Source organism: Podarcis gaigeae (assembly GCF_964106915.1).
Source record: "Podarcis gaigeae genome assembly, chromosome: 2".
NCBI lineage: Eukaryota > Metazoa > Chordata > Lepidosauria > Squamata > Lacertidae > Podarcis > Podarcis gaigeae.
The window spans coordinates 81443029-81465332 of NC_139679.1; the positions used below are offsets into that span (position 1 = coordinate 81443029).

Sequence of the window (22304 nt, forward strand, 5' to 3'; positions counted from 1 at the left end):
AGTCCTACTCAGAGTAGATCAGCTGCAGTTAATAGGCATGACTTAAGTTCAGACATTCCAGTGGGTCTAGAACTCAGTTGGATACAACCCTATAAATATGCATAGCTTTCTTTCAACAATGGCATCTACTTCTGTTACTAATTCATGTGCTTGCTCTCCTACTAGTCTCCAGTTGCACAAAAGCTGCAACATTATTGCAATTTGTTCCATTATAAGTAGCTCAATCAAGTCTAATGTTGCAGGAAATAACACTTTAGATTCAGTTTACAATCTGACCCCTACAAACAGCAGGATAATTCAGGACCAAGGGTCTTTAAAAAAGAAAAAAAGGAAAAAAGGTCTCATTCTGATACTCATACACAAGCTGGTCAGCATCAATTTTATAATTCAACATTACAGGTCTGCTGCATGAAATATCACAGAATACAGAATATCCTAAGTGATTAGAAAGAGGTAACAACCAGTCATCATCCTATCATAGTTTAATGAAAAGTATGCATTCCTTGTTGGCTGCAACTTTGCAAAAGTTATTTGAAGCAGCTATTTTGTCCTATTAATCAACCATTGTTCCAAGACCCCATGAAGACTATTTCTGCAAAACAGCTTCACAAACAAAACAAAAACAAAAATGTGAAATATGACCAATTCCCACAGCCACATCATAAATATAATATGCAACAAAAATAGAGAAGGGAAAAGAGAAGTGGACTGAAAAGATCACAGATGCTTTTTCTCACTTGAGCATGTGTGGTAGAGAAGATAAAGGTCTAGTATGAATAAAGACATAGAGCAAAAAGGGGAAAGTCTATTCTGTTTTAGAAAGGGAAGTGAGGTTCAAAAAGTCATTTCAGTATCCTGCCATATAATTTACGTGACTTTTGACAAATAAATGTTAGCCACAGTTAAGATTCCCTTTTTAAGTTAAACAGAAAGTCTTTTTTAGAAGGAGGGAACAGATGACACTACTGTGTTTAATAACAAATCAGATCCTGCGGTTAGATAAATGCTCATATTGAGCCAAAGTAACATTAATATTTCCATTTTTCCAATTCATTCAGGACATTTAAAAGACCTTCATAATAAACAGTACAATCCTATGGCCATCTGGGATTACTCCCACCTATGCAAACTTCCTCCAGAGTAAAACCTGTTGGACCCAATGGAATTTGCTTCTTATTCAAACTCCATAGAATAACCCTGCCTGTGGTATTGTCTACAAGTAAAGTAAGACAAAGCCTGCCACTGTAAAACCAAGAAAGAGTCCTGTGGTGCCTTTAACACTCACACAAGCGTTGTAACACAACTGCTTCAAGCAATTACTGTACATTCTTCCAAGACAAATTAAAAGTATTTTGCTGTGATTAAGTGCTACATTTTGTAGAATATTTAGTTCAGACTCTAGTAGCCTACAATGCAGCTGGTCCAGGAACGTTTTAACCCTTTGGAGGCCCTTCTTGACATTTGCTGAGCAGCTTATTTTTTATAATTCTAGTTTACACTAGAGGCACCTTGCCCTTGGCAAATCACAGGGCTGAGAGAGTTAAACCTGGGAGGAGTGTGCATGCATATGAAGTGGGGGAAGGGCCGGAACCAATGAAAACACGGGAGCTATAGTTAGCCCAGGAACAAGATAAGCTGTAGAGACGATTCCAACAAAGCTTTTTTAGATGACACTGTCCTGCACCCTGTCCTCAGCTTACAGGGCATTTAAGCACACACCTCCCCCCCCCCAAAAAAAGTCATTCAGATAAGTTCTTGCCACTTACCTGGAGTTCGCACCAAGCCACTTCCACCCAGGTTTCCGTGTCCAGTCCCTTGTAGACTGTTTTGAAAGACCCTCTTCCGAGCTCGATATCAAACTTTAGAAACCTGCCATCGGGGGAGGTGGCCACCGCCTTCATGTCGGCCTCTTCTTCCTCATCCTCCGCCTCCTCTTTCTTGGACTTGCTCTGCTCCTTGAGAGATTCCGCCGCCTCTTTCTTCTCCGCATCCTCCTTGCCGCTCCTCTCCTTCGGTTCCTCGGCTGCTGCTGCTACCGCTGCTGAACTAGGAAGACCCTCCGGGGCGGCGGCCGCTTTGGCCGGCTCGGCGGGCTGCTCCCCGGGCTGCGCCTCTTCCACCACCGGCCTCTGCCCTGCTTTCACCCTCTCGGCGATTATCCTCCTGGTTTTGGAGAAGAGGATGATCTTCTTCTGCTGCGGCTGCTGCGGCTCGGGCGGCTCGAAGGTGGGCTCCTCCTGGTCGGAGTCCACCACGCTCCTCCGCAGGAAGCGCTGGTGGGCTGCTTTGGGATCCTTGGCGTAAGGCACTCGCAGGAAAGGGGCGGGGGCCGCGGGCCGGCCTCCTCGCGGCACTGCAGCAGGGTCCATGCCCGACGCGCCGCCGCCGCCTGCTCCATCAATATTCATACCCTTTCCACCCGCAGGAGCGAAGCCAGCAGCCGCGGCAGGCGCTGGGAAGCCGGCGCGTTCTGCAGCGACAGCAGCTCCAACCTCGCCTCCCCGCCGCGGAGGTGCTGTCCTGGCCTCGCCCCCAGTTTCCATTACAGCTGAGCTCTCGGCAGCTGCCGCTAGAGGAGAAGGAGGTGGCGGGGCCGCCGCGGCCGTGGACGGTGCTCGTGCCGCCGCCGCTCGGTGGGAGTCATCACGGTGCATCCTTCCGGGGAAGCTCAGCCCAGCCACCTGCCAGGCGAAAGAGAGAAAGAGCGCGGTGAGGAGGCTGCGGGCCCCACCTGGCGAGGGACCAGGAGGAGGAGGAGGCGGACACCTGCAAGGGGGGAATCGCCGCCGCCGCCCCCCAGCCAGACACGCAGGGCGCAACTCCGGAGAGGATCTCCTGACAGCCTCTCTCCACGCTCGAGGGCGTGAGGAGCGCTGGAAGGAGCATCAAATGCAAACGCTCCCGAGAGGCAGAATGATGGAGAGACAGGGACTCTCCGAGGAATTTTGCTAGTGTTGTCTCCAACTGCAGGTCCCTCCCAGGCAACTCGAATCAATGGCTCGCCCCTTTCCTTAGCCAGGATCCCGGTTCCAACCTCGCTCCCCAGCCCCCAAATCCTAGCCAGTGCCTTTCAGCCACGAGCAGACGCTTCTGCAACTCCACGTTATCCGTCCCTTTAAAGAGCAGAGCGCAGTCTCCGTCGCCCAGCTCCCCGCCCCCCTCTGCCCAAAGTCTCCAGCCGGGCTTCCCCTCTCGCCTCTCCCTCCGCCGCGACGCGACGCGCCCACGCAGAGCCTTCGAGACCCCCCTGGGCCGCTCACGCGCTCTCACCTCACCCCGGGCTTCCGCCTCCCCCGCCCCCTTTTGCCCACTTCAGTCATACTGCAGCTCCTCGGTGGAAAGCCATATTGAGGCTGGAAAATGGGAGAGGAGGGCGGGATGCGAGCAGCCAAGGCGAAGCTCGCCCGGCGGGAAGCCCCGACCGGACCTGCCGCTCCCCGACACCCCCCTCGCCGCAAGCTTCGAGCGGTAAAAAGACAGGCAGCCTCGCCGTCGTCAAATGAGCACGAGGACGGGGCTGGTCTTTCGCCCTGCCCAGCACTGCGAGAGAAGCCGCCGCTTAGATAATAGCGCGGGCGCACAATCGAGGCAGCCGCAGCGAGCCGGGCTGAGGGGGAGGCGAGGGGCTGCGGCGGCGGCGTCCCTTGTAAAGCAGGCGGCGACCGACGTCAAGTGCCAGACCACGCCAAAGAGGAGGGTGGCGGCGGCGGCGGGCGGCTGGAGGAAGCAGGTGCCTCGGCTGCACAATGGAGCTGCTCACCTGCGCAGCCCGGGAAGGGAGAGAAGGCAGGCAGGCAGGCAGAGCTAACAACAAGACAGGCTCCTCGCGCGGAGGGGGTGACTTACCAGGAGGAGAGGGGGCCCCCATCTTCACTGCCGCCCATGGAGGTTGGGGGCGGGAGGGTGGCAGAGGGACGGCTCGATTCTTCCGTTCCCAGTCATGGAGCCCCTGCAAGACGCACGCCCGCCGCCGCCCTCATAGGCCGGGCTCTGCAGCCCCCGCCTCCCCTCCGCCGGGCAGCCTCGTCCTCTCGCACCCCCTCCGCCGGGGATCCTCTCGGCTTCGCGGCGACGTCCCAACGTCGTCTCAGGGGAGAGCTCCGGCGAGCCACCGGCCAGGCGCTGAGGAAAAGAAACAAGAATAATCCACCTCAGGCGAAAGAGCGCGGCTGCTCTCTCCCTTGCTGCCGCCTCGCCCAAGCCAGCGTGCAGGAAACCTCGGCCCGCGCTTGCCCAGGCGCCCCTCGAGCGCGTCCTCTTTTCCTCTTTCCCCCCCTCGGCGCTTTTGTCAATGGAAACTGCTCTCTAATGAGCGTCCCATTTAACGGACGGGCCGGGAGCCACGGGCATCGCCGAGCAGCCAATGAGAAGGGCTGGGAGGAGGTGGCCCCCTGCTAGACCCGCCTCGTGCCACCGGGGAATGAGGAGAGCGCCGGCTCGGCTCCCCCTCCTCAGCGGCGAAGAGCACGTCCCGACGACACACACACACAGCCCGGCTCCCTCTCTCCACAGCGCGCTTGCCTATTTCGCTGCTTCTCCTTCTTATAAAATAGCCTTCTTGTCGCTTCGCTTCCAGTTCGCTGGTGGCAACTGTTTGCGCATGCCCTCTGCCCGAGCCGCAGCCCGTGCTGACCCTTGCCCTCCCGTGGGGCTGTAAAGCGATGGGGGCAATGAGCGGGGGGGGGGGTGAGGGCGTGCGTGCGTGTGTGCGCGCGCGCACGCGTCTGGGCTGAAGCGGCCACCGCGCGGAGCTGAGGGAGGCCTGGAGAGGGCGGGTCGTGACGAGCAGGCGATGCCAAGGCGCGGGTTTAGTCCTGCGAGTGGAAAGGCAACAGGGGATTGGGGCTGGGAGATTGGGGACAGACTGAAAAAAATGGCGGGGTGAAGTCGGGAGGAGGACGCGGGATGTTTCCATATGATTGTTGTGCTCTTGGCGGCGTGGTTTCCCCTGCCTGATGCAAGCTCTCCCCTCTGGGGACTTGGTTAGGCACAGCCCTATTTGCGATTGGGAGCTTCCTTCTTCCTCATAAATTGTTAGAAAACCACCTGCAGCTTCTCCGGGCCTGTTATTTATTTATTTCACGTCGCGCTTCACTCGGTGCACACGACGGGAAAAAAAATGAATAAGCAAGAGAGAGGAACGAGTCGTGTATCCCAAGCTGTGGGAACACCCCATGACTTCTGCCGGATTGCGCTGCTCTGCGCCCGCAGGGAGGGAAGGAGGGAGAAGCTGCTCGGATACGGCTGTGGTTTTCACACCCCGAGGGAGACCTCTTCTTTCCCTTCAGCCGGTTATTTAACATAAACGCTGCGAATCAAAAGGGAGCGGTGTCCGCACATCCATGGGTCGCCGCTTGCTGCGCTTCAGCCAGAATGAGGGCACCGCCTCCGGCGGCTAATTTGGGGTGTCACGAAAGGGCAGTAAATTGAGATTTATTATTGCATTCTTATTGCTTGTGGGATTTCCTTATGGGATTTGGGGCATCAGGTGCTGAAATATCTTGGCCAGCCGTGGTTGCTATGCACCTTGACTGGGGGGAAGGGGAGCACCGTTTGCTCTTTTGCCTCAGGCAGCAAAGTGTCTTGGGCTGGTCCCAACTGCCATTTGTTCCATCCCCCTTCTACCTTCACTGCCAAATGCAATATTCCTCAGAATATCAGGTGCTGCTAATCATAGGTGGGCAGAGTGGTTGTTGCACTCAGGTCTGGCTTGTGGGCTTGCCACAGGCATCACTCAGCACCTGGCTAGCTCAGTTGGTTAGAGCATGGTGCTGATAATGCCAAGGTCTCAGGTACATATTCCTACATTGTGGGGGGTTGGGCTAGATGATCCTCAGGGTCCCTTCCAACTTATCCTGAAAAGAGGATTCTGGACTAGATGAGCTTTTGAACTGATCCAGCCGGGGCCCTTCTTCTGCATATTACCTATCTGTCTATTAGTGGACAAGATCTTGGGTGACCTGGCAGCTGAATCACTTCTGTTTACTGGGCAGAAGAGAGGGAATAAAGCAGCATGGGAGTTGGCACAGTGCAAACACACCAATGGGACCAATCAAGCTGTTCTGCTGGTGTGTTTGCACCACTACAAATTCCCCATTGCCCTACCCCACCTGCCAAAGAGCAGCAACTCAGCTGTCAGGAGGGCAGGTGAGTGCCACCGCCCCACCTTGCCATCCACTGCTTAGATGTAGATAGGCAGATGCATGTGCTTCTAAGGAACCTGGACATTTATGCAATGATACGGATTGATTCCCCCACTCACCCTTAACTATAGTACCTAACTATAGCTTGATTGTGACTAGGGTTGGAAAAGAGAAGTGCCCACTTCCCATATGCTATGATCTCAAGTAACAATTCAATTCCATGTACCTGTAATTAATTCAGGAAAGAGAATATAGAAGTAGTAGCTGCTCACTACACATAAGAGTAACATGTAGTTTAGCCTCAGGGCAAAATTTGCAACCCAAATTCTCCTTATGCTCCTTATGTGTTTTCTCTAGAGAGAAGCTGAAGGGCAGAATGCACAACACACACATTCCAGAGTGGGACTCCCTTCTAACTGGTAGATGGAAAGCCTCATTAGTCCATAGCCTCTCAGACTGGCTGCGATGAAATTACATCTCCCACTCTTAGTTCCTCATCTGCAAAATGCCTTCCTTGCAAACGAAAGTTAGGAATCAGGAAAAGATGTAACATTATGCCCAGAGATTTTTAAACATTATATCTATCTAAATGAACTAATTGGCCAACTAAGCATTCTCTGAACATGATCATTAGTTTTAATATCTGAACTGTTGTTATTACTGCTGGTTGTACACTGCTACACGTGCCACCTGTTTGTCAAGGAGTATGGTGCAAAAGGTTTGAAATAAATAAAGGTAAATGAATAATGGTAGCAAATAATATCTGAACCAATCTGTTTGAAATGAGGACTAAGACTGGAAGTGACAACAAGGGTATTCATTCTCTGTGTAAAAGAAAAAAGAAAAAGAAATGCAACAACCCACTGAACATATTTTCTGAAAATTAAAAAAAAAAATTACCTAGGCAACCACAGCTTTCTTTTTCAAAATAGAAAACTAATTCTTCTTTTTAAATGAAAAACTTGAAGTTTAATCTGACAGATGGCTATTTTAAACTGTGTGAAAATTCTGGTGATTTCTTTGTTAAGAAATATAATTGATGTTTTTGATAATGCAGTGTTAATTGGTGCACTGAAACTTGTTAAGGACCAAATCATTTATCATTATTATTTATAATTTAATATGAACCTTTAAAAAATTGTTTAGGCTGCTCCAGAATCCTATAGATTTTTGATAGTTAAAGTTTGCTAAATGAGAAAATTAAATGCTTGGAAGTCATAGGCTACCTTTTTCAATCCACTTAAATGTGGGTGCTTTCATCCAATTTATATAGTGTGCACTGTCTGGAAGCCTGTTTGTCTGCACAGCTGTGTTCTCCTGAACCACTTGACTGGTTTAGGTAAAAAAAGCATCATCGGAACACTGAAAAGAAAGATAAGGCTCTGTTTGGAGGATCTGTGACTTTTAGTCTAGCAAAAAGAGTCACAAATAACCTGCAAACACTCCCTTTCTCTTGGGACTACTTCCATCAGATTAGATATGCAAAGGATTGCACTGTCAATCTTTATTTTTCAATGATATATGCTATCCTTGTCTAAAATGGCAGCTCCCTACTCCAGCCTCACTGGGCATAGGGTCACACACATGCCCAAACCATCTATTTTCCAAGAAACAAATAAATTTGTCAATTATTGAATAACTTGCCTGTTCCCAGTGGGCAAACATTCTGGTGGGCATTTCTGTATCATATCCTGCAAAATTTAGCCAACTTCCTGTAATTTTGATGAATGGCAATATAGCATTTTATTTTTGCATTGGCTGGAATTTTTTCTGGCCTTGGTTTTCACAAGGAAATAAAATGTACATTTATTCACCTGTATTATTATTGCCTTCTCTTTGTCTGCCTGAAAACCCACATGGATGTTTTCATACATACCTAGGGTTTCATGTGTGGTTCTCTGCAATTCTGTCTTCCTTCTCAGCACTGCTGCTCTCAGAAAGTGATAACTGTTTCTGATTCTAGTTCTGAGCCTCTAATTCCAAAGCTCACTGTGTCTATTTCTGTTTTATGCAAAAGTTTTTCGAGTTTCTGTATAAGATGCTAAAAATAACTAAAAGCTTATAATATTCCTTGCTAAAATTAATTTCAGTCTGATGTATGAATCATAGGACTTTACATATATAACTCCTTCAACCAATATGTTGGATGGGCTGTTATATATAACTAATAGGAACCCAAAGGGCTCCTCAAGAGATGCCAAGCAAGTGGATTACATATTGAAGTCATATATATTCATTATCCAGCCTAAAAAACAGCCTTCATGTGCTTTCTTATATTGCTCTCCTTTGAGAGGCATTTTAAATGTTATTGCTTATATGTGGAAGCAACCAAACACATAGCACTTCCATATGGTGGTGTCAACATCTGAAAACCTATCACATATATGGTCACTGCCATTGCATATGGTATCTCCATGCCAGTGGTGCACAGGTAGCAAGTGCTTTCATGGGGTCCACTGCATGTGACTGGGGAGCAAAATGGTACATTACAAATGAAACATGGGGGTTTCTAACCACCATGTTTCCTCTGTAATGCTTGTGTGGGTGCAGGTGACATTTGCAATGGCTACTTTCCAGTTCATGCTTTCCAATGAAACACCATTTTTTAAGAAAATGAATCCAGTGAGGATCTGGGAAATTATAGACTGGTTAACCTAACATCTGCCCCAGGAAAACCTGCGAAAAGTATGGTTAAGGTGACATAATCAAGGCATACAGAAGAACGGGCCTTGCTAAAGCAGAGCCAACCTGTCTCATGTTGAGAGTGTCAAAAAGGCTATAGATAGTGATGATCCAGTTGACACGGTGAATTCAGACTTTCAAAAAGCTTTTGACAACGTACCCTGAGTAAGCTTAGCGGTCATGGAATAAGAGAAGTCATCTTGTGGATCAGGAATAGGCTAAGAAGCAGGAAGCAGAGACTAGAAATAAATGGACAATTCTCTGAATGGAGAGATGTATGAAGTGCAGTCCCCCAAGGACTGGTTTGGGACCTGGGACATCCAATGAGACTGAATGTGGAAGATTCAGGACAATTAAAAGAAAGTACGTATTTACATAGTACATAGTTAAACTATGGCATGTGAGCCCACAAAAGGTAGTGATGGTCATCAGTCTTGGAAGTAAACTCGACTAGGGTAGAAAATGGCCTTGAGGATATTTGTTAAGGATAATTTATTCAATTTATTGCACCAAGCGGTTCAGGGAGGCATACATAGTCCCCTACCTCAGCACTCCCATTTTATCCTCGCATCAGCACTGTAAGGTAATACAAGCTGAATGACTGACCCGGTTCTCTTAAGCTTCATGGCTGAGTGTAGATTTGAACTAGGGTCTCCCTCAGTCCAGTAGTCTAACCACAGCAGCACACTGGCTCTCTATTGCTGAGTACTTACAGGGTTAAGTAGCCCTCTCTCTCACCTGCTGATCTTCTCCTGCATTATATCAGGAAATGTGCATTTCCGAAGGGATATTTGCCAAGATACAGTGTAGTTCTGTCCTGTGGCATGCATCTATTACTATCAGAAACACTGACCATCCTGCGATGCTGTCATTTTCAGTATCTATCACAGGAGAGGCTACAACATTCTCCCCTAGAAGATCACCTCAATTGGAGATGGAAATGTGTTTGAAATATTTCCCCCTCCCCAGGATATGTATCCTTTATTATGTATTGTTAGCCTCGCTGGGAATTTATTTGAAGGGCAGGGTATAAATTTATCTAATTAATGAATCAAGATCATTCATTGATCACTTAAATACAAGCTTTATTTGTGTTTTCAATCTGGAGGCCAATTTTGTTTTGGCCTGTATCACTGCTAACTTTTGAAGTGGTCTTATCAGTCATCACTTATCAGATGTTCAGCATGCTCTTAGGCAATTTTGTGAGGGTGGGGCATATGCCTCTTGTGTATCAGAGTTAACCGAAGTATATCCCTGGTGTGCATCCCAGTGAAGTTTAAATCCCATATGCTTATGAAACACAAATAATAGATCATTTAATAGATGAGTGACAAAAACTGCAATTTATTTGCCACTTAGCCAGGAATAGACTCAGAGAGATGTATCCATAAGACAATGAGTTGTGACTTGGAACCAATTTATTAGGCAGAAACAATATTTCTTATTATGAATTGATTGGCTGCAGAGTTCTGGCTGTTACATTTCCTAAATAAAATAGCATAGCAGGTTTAAATGTTTGATGTCTTCTAGACTAGGTGGATTTCAAAGTAAAAATATTTCATCCCATGTTCTTACTTTATCTGCATATTCAAATGCATTTCCAGAGGTTCCTGCTGTTCGGTAGGTGGCATTGACAGCAGTGGTTCATTTGGGATAAATTTTATTCATTAATTCATTTAAAATACCTTTTTTTTTTTTACCTGCCCTTCACCATAAGGTCCTCTGGGCAGGTTTCAAATGGAACAGAACCAAAGCCAAACAGGTGGGTCCCCTAAGGAAAATACTTTAATTGTTAAATGCCTTTATGGTGAATAACTATGAAAACACCTAATGATTCTGGCTTCCTCAGTGACCTCTAGTGGTCAGGGCCTTGAGCAGGACACCAAAGGACGTCATCTGCAGTAGAGCCAGCCACATTGTTCATCCAGCCAGCCCAGTTCCGCATGCTTTGAATGGTAACAGTTCTCTGTGGTTAGAGACAAGAGATATTTTGAGTCCTTGTGCCCAACATCCATTGCAACTGAAACTAATCACTAATCTAGGGACTTTGTGTAAACAAAGTATCTAGCGCTAAGTTATATGGTCCTTCCAGTTTTGTCTGCTTCAATGGATTTTACAGGAAAAACGATCCTTTTAAGCAGGGTGAGGATAAAGTAATTTCACGTAGCTGTGCATTATCCACAGGTGAACAGCCACATTGCCTTCACATGAAATGGGTACAGTAGTTCTTCTGCATGCTCAGAGAGATATGCACCCTCCATTGAAATGAACAGAAAGCTCTGGTGGGTTTTGTGTGCTTAGGAAGAGCACTAGAGTATTATCCTTGAGCTATGTGCTAGGTTGAATAAAACTGAACGTATTCTGTAAAAGGTTTAATGCAACCTTGAACTGGTCTCCTATATTTTAAAAGGTTTTACAAACAGAAATTGTATAGCACATGCTATTTATAAAGCTACAAACAAGGACAAGGCTCTGTACCACTATTTTAGTTCCCTTGGTCCTTTAGAAAGTAAAATCTAGCTTTGAAAAAGAGGTGATCCAGGGATCAGGAACCTGGTTCCTTTTCCATGGCAGCATCATATGCATAGATAATGCCCCAGGTATTTCATATTAAAAGGAAATCAGGAAGCTGGGCTTGGAAAGACCTTTAGCTGAGAGCTTTTGGGAGCTGAAATAGAATATTAAGATCAATTTTGGGCTGTTTTCCATTGCACTGCAATTACATAATTTCACACACACACACACACACACACACCACCCACTCTCGGCAGCTCCCAACAGAATATTATTAATAATGATGATGTTTGATAAAACATCAAACTTTAAAACTTCCCTAAACAGGGCTGCCTTCAGATGTCTTCTAAAATTCTGATAGTTGTTTATTTCCTTGACATTTGATGGGAGGGTGTTCCACAGAGCGGGTGCCACTACCAAAAAGGCCCTCTGCCTAGTTCCCTGTAACCTTACTTCTTGCAAGGAGGAAATCGCCAGAAGGCCCTTGGCGCTGGACCTCAGTGTCCGGGCAGAACAATGGGGGTGGAGACCCTCCTTCAGGTATACTGGGCTGAGGTCGTTTAGAGGTTTAAAGGTCAACACCAACACTTTGAATTTTGCTCAGAAACGTACTGGGAGCCAATGTAGGTCTTTCAGGACCGGTGTTATATGGTCTCGGTGACCACTCCCAGTCACCAGTCTAGCTGCCGCATTCTGGATTACTATTCATGCTGCCAATATCATAATTAAAACCAATTGTTTTGACAATATATTTACATTGATATCATAAAAAATAAGACCCTGATGTTGGGCACATGGAGAAGGGGACGACAGAGGACAGAGGACGAGATGGTTGGATAGTGGTCTCGAAGCTACCAGCATGAGTTTGACTAAACTGCGGGAGGCAGTAGAAGACAGGAGGGCCTGGCGGGCTCTGGTCCATGCGGTCACGAAGAGTCAGACACAACTAAACGACTAAACAACAATATCATCAAAAATATCCAGTAGCATTAATTTTGGACCACAAACACTAGTTTCTTTAGTAATATTTATCTGTCAAAATTAAATTCCGGAATCCTTGCATCAACTGACATTTCTACCATCAATGATGCACCAAGTTTATTGCAAGATACGGCAACCATGAGTGAGTTTGCAGATGGCTTCCTTTTGTTCTCTTCCCAATGCCTTGCTGAGTTCATGAATGGCTGTGCATCCTTGAGCGTCTGTGAGAGACTCACAGGTGTTCATCGCTATGACAGCCAGGTACAGAAGACAGTGGTGGGCTTGTCCCATCATGCACACCTGCATGGGCTCCTCTCCAGACTGTACAATGAAAATGCAGGAAGTGGGAGTACCAAGAATGCATCAACTTGCCATCATCTGAAGGTAATCAGGCCAGAGGATCCTAAGCATGTTTGTAAACAGGACTTGCTCTCAAATAAATATTCCAGCCATACAGCGTGTTCCTGTTCACTGTAGGGAAACTGCCCTGAGTCTAATGAGATGTACTCCCCAAATAAGTGTGGGAAATAGATATTTCTTGGGAAATATTTCTTGGGAAGTAGATAGGTTACTCTGCATTTCTTAAAGGCAGCTTTCTCACTGAAGCACTAAGGGACTATATTAAGGGAATAGCTTATTTTCACAAATCCTCATTTGAAATATTAGGGCTGAACTGAAGCCAGTGACACACATGCACGCAGGTTCCATCATGACAAAACTAGTGTCATTGAACACTAGGATTTTGGTATGTTACTGTAAACATAACAGGACAGATAGGATGATCCTGTGAAATATCAGGCTGGCTATTTACAGGCCTCCCCAGAGACTCAAATATTATCTTTTGGTTACACTAAGAAAACCATCTGGAAGTTACAGATTTTTTTCCTCATGACACAGAGTCTCTGAGCAACCAAAGTGTTATTTTTTCTCATTCATCTGTGGACTGACCAGACAAAATTACTATGAAGCAAAGTTAAACCCATAACAAAAGGCAACGTGTTACGCTCAGCTTTTAATCACTGTAGAGGACAATGCAGGGCTATTTTTCCACCCTCTCCCCCCACCCCCCATATGGATATGTCACTGTGGATAATGACAAGAACGTCACCACCACAGGAAACTAAAGCTGTTTTCATGTTCTGAAGTATAAAAATTGTGAGGAGAAATGCTTTTCAATATAAAGTTCCCATAGCAACGCATGCTCTCCACTTCCATTTTATGCCAGTTTCCCCCCGCAATGATGTCATATTAGTATTGCGTCAACATAAGTCAGTGGCAGAGTGCATGCTTTCCACACAGGAAGTCCCAGCCTCAATCCCTAGCAGTTGCAGTCAAAAATATCAGGTAAAGTGAAAGACCCAAGGCTAGCAGAGTGGAAAATACAGTGGTACCTCGGGTTAAGAACTTAATTCGTTCTGGAGGTCCGTTCTTAACCTGAAACTGTTCTTAACCTGAAGCACCACTTTAGCTAATGGGGCCTCCCACTGCTGCTGTGCTGCCGACACGCGATTTCTGTTCTCATCCTGAAGCAAAGTTCTTAACCCTGGGTACTACTTCCAGGTTAGCGGAGTCTGTAACCTGAAGCGTCTGTAACCTGAAGCGCCTGTAACCCGAGGTACCACTGTACTGGCTTGGACTAAGAGTATGGACCTTGCATAAGGTAGCTGCCTGCAAACAATTTTAAGGGACAGCCAGTATGATTTACTTTTCTTGCAGACTGATCTTCTCTTGTGTACACCTCTTTCCATATGAACCTACCCGGTCCCTGAGATCATCTTCTGAGGCCCTTCTTCATGTGCCTCTGCCTCCAAAGGTTCAGAGGGTGGCAACACGAGAACAGGCCTTTTCTGCTGTGGCTCCTTGTCTGTAGAATGCTCTCTCCAGGGAAGTTCGCCTGGCGCCTTCATTATATTCCTTTAGGCGCCAGGTAAAAACATTCTTTTTTAACCCAGCCTATGGTTGATCCAATTTACATCCTATGCCCTTTTGAAATGTGTTTTTTTGTGGAGGGAGGGGACTATTGGGTTGTTTTTATTTTTATTAGGTATTTTGTGGTTTTATATCTTGATTTTATTCTGTGAACCGCCCTGGGTATAGGGTGGTATATAAATTAAATTAAATTAAATTAAATTAAATAAATAAATAAATAAATAATATCCATGATTACTAAGAAGTAAGTGCCACTGTATTCCTTGTGTTGGCTTTCAGGTGGTTAGTTAGGATCACAGCCTTATTCAGTGATCCTTCACACACTTTAAAAACTTGTGTCATTCTAGTCTGGGTCTAGGAAATCAAACACTAGCCATACTTTTCTTAGAAAGAATATCTATATACTTGCTCCCTCTATACCTGCAGTTCTTGCAGATAGTTTTTGCTTGCTTAATCCATAATACCTGGCAGGTTTTTTTTGGGGGGGGGCACCAGATGTTGCTGGACTTCAGCTCCCATCCCCCTAACCCAGCATGACCAATGGTCAGGGGTGATGGAAGTTGTAATCTGTCAACATCTGGAGAGCCACAGTCCCTACTCCTGCCATAATATTTCTCTGAAATATTTTTGTAGCTCAGGGTGCTTGGTAGTTTAGTTCCATTACACACGCTTAGCCCAAATATTTGCAAATAAATAAGTAGTTGTCAAAATATCCTGAGTCTCCCATGCTCTGTGTCCCAAAGGAACCTCACTCATTGTAAGCTGATCTGTTCACTGTTAGGGGAAGGGGAAACCTGACAGAATATTGAAATGTTATTAGCTCAATGATGCACCTCTATTTTTAGTAATGCCTAAAGGAGCACATAAAGGAGCAAATATATCTATATATATAGAAGAGATAGGAATATGGTGCTTTACAAAATGACCCTTTATACACTTCTTCCTAAATCTGAAACGTGCCAGAATAGGATATAAGTGTGAGATAGTTAGGATCAAATTAATTGTGAAGAGAAGTGATCTTGCACTCAGAAAACAGTGAGGGGTCCCTTTGCACAATATATGTTTCCTGCAGAGCGAAGTTTGCAATTCTCGTAACCTAGCTGGTTCTGATCTTTGCACTTTAGAACAGGCATCCCCAAACTTTGCCCTCCAGATGTTTTAGGACTACAATTCCCATCATCCCTGACCACTGGTCCTGTTAGCCATCATCCCTGACCACTGGTCCTGTTAGCTAGGGATGATGGGAACTGTAGTTCCAAAACATCTGGAGGGCCAAGTTTGGGGATGCCTGCTTTAGAAGATTTCAGGCATAGAGCAGTATGGAGTAACCAGGACTGAGTATCAGCTATGTATGTGTATGCTGGGAGACTAGAATGATATTTACCTTGTAGATGTTAAACTGGCTCAGTAGTCCAGTATGGTGACAAGTCCCTGTTTTCTTTTAGCTTGCTTTGAATAGAAGCACTCAAGACTTTAGAAGAGTCAATTGTATGCATACATGTGCTAGTCATGATGACTATGCTCTCCTACCTCTGCTACCACATGCTGGGCTACTAGAGCAGGAGAGTGCTATTGTCCTCATGTCCCACTTCTGGGGATAAACATAGACATCTGGTTGGCCACTCTGGGACTAGAAAGGTCTCTTGTCAGATCCAGCAGGATTCTTCTCAGGTTCTTGCATTCTTATGTTCACACATCTGCAGCAATGTGAGCATTAATTATAATAATATCATTACAAAATCAATCCTGTCCAATAGGCTTGTACTGAACAATGGGAGCATTTATGGGGTTTGTTATAGAAAATGAATAAGCCTGGGCATTCCATGGAACAAAAGCGACAGAAACCTTTTTAAGCTGGTTTCCTCCTAGCTTAGGGATAGGACTAAAGAAGATACAGAAAGGACCGATGGAATTTCTTGAAATTGTCGGTGTCATGTGCCAATTAAGTATGAAAGGTCCTGCTTGCATTATCAAGGAAGTCCCAGAGGGAAAACACAAATAGGAATGAAAGGAACATTATGAGTTTTTCCTCTGGTAGCCTCTTTTATGAGAATGTACAACAGCAGATCCACAAAGTCTCTTTCTTAGCTCTATGGAAAGGGGATTGGCCTGGTAAATGTTACTTGAGGGATTCTCAAACTATTTTTAAGCAATGACAATTCCTATAAAAAGAACACACGTTTGTCCATGTTTCCTGACAATGTCCATTATTCTCTGTCTCTTATACACTGCCTCTTCTGCGATGTCCCTCCTATAGGGCTATTGCCTCAGATTTAGCCATTTTCAGTAATAAAATCATCCTCGTGATGCATTTCTTTGCATAAAAAGCTACGGTTTGCATAGAAAACATCTATTTGCATGGAAAACTGCTTGGAACATAGGTTAAAGAGTATATATATATATATATATATATATATATATATATATATATATAATTGCTGAAAACAAAGCAAATGTAACTGCCTTCCAGCATATCTCATGCAGCGCCTTTTCCAATGGTCACAGTTGACAGTCGATGTGGCTGCCAGAGAGGAGGAACTTTCAAGGGTTTGGGATTGAAGATCCACCTGCTTCATGCAGAGCTCAGGACAAATCATTCCACATCCCACTTAATTTTGCAGCATCTCCACAATGGGAGAAAAGCCACCAATAAACTTATTTTTCCTGGGTTGGTATACAAATACCTGATAGGTCACAACACAACTCATTTAGGTGCATTTGGCTGAATGAGTGTTCATGATGGCTTATGCCAAAATGGCGAAGATGACCATGAAGACCAGACACCAAAATGATTAAACTTTAGTCAAGGGGGGGGGGATATAGAATACCTTAAAGACCAATGTAGATATTAAAAAAAAATTAACAGGATTGTTATAACACTTATAATGTATAAGGTAAAAAAGGGAGACAAAATGAATTAAAAAAATGTAATTAGATGTAATAAAACGAATAAAAGAAATGGAAACTGGGGGGTGGGGGAAAGCCCAGGGATCCAAGTAACCCCAAATGCGTAAAAACTGAAAATGATTTGAATGTAAAAGAATATTGTTGGAAAAAAATGAAAATATTATATATAGGGTATTCACGTGCGGTCTAAGGGGAAAGTTTTCTGTGGACCACCAAGTGTCAAACCAGTATAGGACATACTTACTACACGCCAAATATTTAGGGAAAATCAACATATTGATTATGCAGTGTAATGCAGTGTAGTTCTTTACATTTAAGTTGCATACACTGATAAAACACTTCAGGGTCATGTTGCTGCAATTAATTCTAACAGAGGTGCTTTTTTTAAAAAAAAAAATGCAGGTCAGAGTGCACACAATGTAGCTGAATGGATGCAGCTGTGAAAGCAAAGCTTTTAAGTCTCCCGACTCTTCAATATAATGGCTAAATTGCTATGCAGAAACATTATGTTTTCCCACCTTGACTGCCCTTGATAAATAGATTGGATTAAAAGAAAGTGCATTTGATGGTGCCATTCAATGGCATTCACGTATTTAGCTATAGGGCTGCTTGCATGTGGATTATTCAGTGAGAGAGCTCCAGCCAGTGTTGTTCTATTCTGCTCCAAATTTCATTAAGCTCAGTGGAACGTGCAAACGTCTGCATCAGGGATATGGAATCTGTGCCTCCTCCCCCGCCAAGATGTTGTTGAACTCCAGCTCCCATAATCCACTGGCTATGGTGGCTGGGGCTGATGAGAGTTGGTTTCCAACAACATCCGAAAGGCCAAAAGTTCTCCACCTCTATTCTAAATCATTAGGAGCTGAGCAGTGCTGATCCTACCACACACCACCGAAACAGCCTGATGCCACTGCAGAAGATACTTCAAGTGTAGGGAACAGTAAGACATGCCAGTCCGTAGTTAAAAGCAAAAACAACAGTGGAAGACATGCAACTATAAAAGGAAGAGACTGTGTTGCCGTTGTTGCAGGGTTTTAGATGTTGTTGTATTCCCTAGCACAATTAATAACTGCAGCCCAGTTAGAGGGTGTACTTTGAAATATGTCACTGTGGAGGAGGCGGTTGTCTGCAGGGAAAACAATCAGGAGGTATAAACCCACTCAACAGTTTTTGAGAACATGTAATTCCTAACAAGAGGCAATTTGTTCACTCCACTCCTTAATTGTGCTACATTGTCTTCCCTTTTGGCAGAAGATAGTGGCTTCTTCAATAGGTTTCCTTTCTCTTCTTAGTATTATGAAGCAAAGATAGGAAAGCTACCTATTCCCTCTCCTTCAAGTGCAAAGTAAAAAAGAAAAGAAATAGGTTGAATAGAATTATCTAGAAAATTAACTAGTCTTCATTAGTCCCATTCTTCTTCCCCCTTGAAGTTTGGGAAACGTTGGGTAGTTGTGGGCAGATTCGTACCAAGTGCCTCTAATTCATGTCCCACCTACGGTTAGCCCAAAAAATGTCCCCCCAAAAGGCCAGGAAACCCAGATTTGCTCAAAGACATCAGTCGTTAGGGTACTTTTACAGCACAGAGGCTTCAAAGATCCCAAGGGACTGCTATCTTGAGCAGAACAGGATTGGAATCAAAGGAAATCGAGGTAAATCAAGCATCCATTGTAGTTAGGTCATTTAGTGGTGTTAGATCTGCTTCTCCTTCAGTTCAAACCAATCTTCTTCCCACAGAGGCCTTCAGAGTCAGAAGCATTTCCAGGTGAGGGGTGAACAATGGTGGCCTCATTGGAACAAGCTAAGTATGTCTCAAGGCTTGGGATGTTGCAGGCTGGCTCCCACTAGTGGGACAACATGGTGTCTGAATGCCTTTCTGTTTGGAGTCCATTCAGTCCTGTCCCCCGGGACTGAGTACGAATTGACCTTCTAGCTGGAGGTCCAGCTTGAGATCGCATTGGAAAGTGTTAAGACGTTTCCTTTGACACCTTGGAGAAGGTAAACCCTTTCCTCAGCTCTGCTAGGGAAGACCCTGTCTGGGTGGTCTTTCTGGGAGGAAACCCCTGTTTCCAATCCTGGTCCCTGTCCCCCCAGGCTGCAATCTCCAACCAATATTCCTTAGCCAATATTCCTTTTGCCTCACTTCCTAGTTCTTGCAGTTGTCTTCACTCATTGGCACCAGATGGACTTCTTCCTACCCACTGGGCTGTCATGCACAGGACAGCCTTGCTCCTCTAGTTGGGCCTCTGTGGTGAGACTGCATTGGCTACCTAAAGGGCCAATCATAGTCTTTTAAAAGATGCATTTCACATGGGCAGAAGGGGCCAAACCTGGCTGTCCTCCACAGAAAGTCACTCAGAAAATGGGAATCATTGAAACAAATCCTCCCACTGCCAGCATCCAAAATGACTGCCAGCATCCAAATACTTTCTCATTATTTTACATGAAAATGAGTGATAATGGATGCGCCTCTAAGTGCAAGGCATGCTTCTGGATTTTTTAATTTTCAATTCCACCAAGAGAAAGGGGTTAATACAAGTGCTGTGGAAATTTCTCATTCCCTTTCGTAACTTGAAATGCGTAACTGGCCTGGTAACATTATTTGTACATCATTAGAAAAACAGCTCATTATTTTCTCATTATGTATGGAAGGAAATGGCTGCAAATGACACTAAGGAACCTCTTGTAGTGAAAAACTCAGCATTCATTTGGAGTGAGAAACAATCTGGCCACTTCCTTGCATGCTTCATACCTTCTACTTTTCTTATTTTTGAAAGACTGCCAAAAAAAAGGCTTGCACAATGACTTGACTTTGTTCCAAGTATGCCAGCCTTAAACCTGGCAAACAATAGATGACTCTTTTAGTCTCCTTATTTTGTTTGTTTGTGTGGACTACTTTAGCTAGTCATGATGTGATGTGTATCCTTCGCATCCACATTTGGTGCCTTGAACAAATCAGGAGAATTAAGAAAAGGCTTGCAATGATCCTGTGCTTCAGTTTCTACACGTTTGTAGCATTAGGGGCAATATCCCAGTTACGGTGGAGGTGGAGGAATGTGGGGGGGGGGGGGAGTGCAGCAAGCAAGAAAGGCATGGAAGCATTAGTAAGAGGGTTTACAGAGGCCAGTGAGTTGCTTAGTTTGTGAACGAATCATTAGAATATTGCAAACAGGATGTTTGTTTCTTACTTATTGGATTCCCCCCGGAAAAGAGTAAATCTGGATTAAAGGAGGTGATATGTTCTGGCATTTCAGTGCCAATTACATTGCATGGGCACTGCACAAACAGCAGTAACTCCGGTCAAAAAATGAGCCTGAAAGCTGCTGCCTCAGCCAGGCATTATTTCACCTCAGAGCTTTTAGCATTTGGGATAGAGTTCATGGCCTCTTTCTCAGAATTAAATTGGCCACATTTTGTTTCTTTTCTTTCTTTCTTTCTTTCTTTCTTTGGTTGCATAGTTTTTATTCCTTTTCATCCCTCCAGCTGCAAGTCTATGATTCTGTGATCTTTAAACTGTTTGACATGGTTGCATGGAGATGTATTTTTGTTTACATTTGAGCATGTGGCATGCAACAATTTCATAAAATTAAAATCAACACAAAAATAAACACTGAGATAAACCATTCCAAATATATTATCATAGTTGTGCCAAAGTGTATATACCAATATGATTGCATTTGTTCAAATATGAAATGGCATATAGTAAAGTGTATTGCTTAGACTGGTCATCATAAGCAGTGCTTTTTTTCTGGGGGTATTCAGGGGTAAGTACACCTCTAAACATTTTGTGAATCTTTGTACTTTCATCCATGTACTGTATTTATTTTTCCCAATCTGAACTATAAAATTTTGATTTTCTTGAGTCAAAATGAGTACCCCTAAACATTTTTTAAAAGAAAAAGAGCACTGACCATAAGTAAAAAATAATTTGTATCAATAACAATTAGAATTTATAGGAAGCAGGGAGGGAGGGTAGAAGGAGAACAAAAATACAAGTACTTCAAGCATGCCACACTGTGCTGCAAACTATGGGTACTATTTTACCCCTATGCCTCATTATTTGCAGAATCAACAAACTCACACTAGACTACATAAAAATTGTTGTGCTTCTTTTGGTCTCTTGCTACTTTTAATTTTTGTGTCCGTTTTTCCAACTGTGCTGTTTGCCAAATGGCATTATCCCATTGGTCCATACCTAATAATCATAATGGTTTTGGCACATTTTGTTGCTATTTAAAACAACAGCCAATATCTGCAGGGAGGAAACGACATGGTAATTGATGCTACTATAATCCTATTGACTCCAATGGTATGGCATGAAGGTCAGTGCACCACCGCTCTGTACATGGGCTTGTGCAGTATATACAGCTGGTGCTATAGCTGTTCAAACAATAAATACCTGCAGCCATAAGGCTATTCCTAACACTTCCCAAATCCCTTTTCAAACAACACTTGGTTATTTCTAAACACTTTTCAGATAACACCTGGTTACAGTATTTCAAAACACTTCTCAAATAACACTTGGTTCTTTGCAACACTTTTCAAAGCCTATGAGAAACTCACCCCAGGCATTCCACAACCTCTTACATCATTTGGGAAGAATGCACCCCGATGGTCCCAGACTTTAAAAGAACAGATATTTAAGTTCTCTGCATATTAAGGCTGCATTTCTTATCACCAGGCCTGCACACAATATTTGCTACTTCCCATTCCAGTTATATGCAGATAAGCAATTCATGCAAGACACCCAGTCACTTTAGACTCAAACACTCTTTTCTGTTGAGAAACTAAAATAATAGTCACATCGCAGGGAGCTTATTTCCATTTGCAATTTTCACCCGGCATGAAGCATTTAGATTTTAAATTAGAGTTGAGAGTAATAGGAAATCCTAATCAAAAAATCCCAATTAAAATACCTGAAGTATTTTATTGATCCTGCCTGGGTATAATTTATTATATACAAAACCCTCTGCTTTCATTTCTCTCTCCTAAATGAAGCCGTTTCTGCAACACTATAGGCAGGGCAGATTATATAAGTTTCTGAAAGCTAGGTCAAAAGTAGCACGGTTTTCTCTCTTGGCCAATTTTTACATTGCACTTCATACTCTGGCACGGATAATTAAGTACAAAATCCACACATCTCTCCCCAAG

General features: G+C 44.4%; 2 protein-coding genes and 1 long non-coding RNA gene across 15 annotated transcripts in view; 2 read left to right on the top strand and 1 right to left on the bottom strand.

Annotated features, from left to right (window-relative positions):
* WNK2 (WNK lysine deficient protein kinase 2) overlaps positions 1–4609 on the bottom strand; it is a 108877-nt gene extending 104268 nt beyond the window's left edge. For 2 of the 11 annotated variants that reach the window (XR_014561255.1, XM_083726940.1), the window contains exons 1-2: positions 3847–4500; positions 1767–2681 (exon numbers count right to left, since the gene is read on the bottom strand). Coding sequence is in view for 9 of the 11 variants with exons in the window: in XM_083726940.1 (XP_083583066.1) it covers positions 1767–2654 (888 nt within the window). In the remaining 2 variants the exon portion in view is untranslated. Of the gene's footprint in view, positions 1–1766; positions 2682–3846 lie in introns of all 11 variants that reach the window. The other 9 variants (XR_014561256.1, XM_083726943.1, XM_083726941.1 and 6 more) reach the window with 8 other exon arrangements.
* NINJ1 (ninjurin 1) overlaps positions 1–22304 on the top strand; it is a 455488-nt gene that overhangs the window by 354121 nt on the left and 79063 nt on the right. The window lies entirely within an intron of this gene.
* Positions 1–22304, top strand: part of LOC310838995 — a 170343-nt gene that overhangs the window by 58743 nt on the left and 89296 nt on the right. The gene's annotated exons all lie outside the window — the stretch shown is intronic.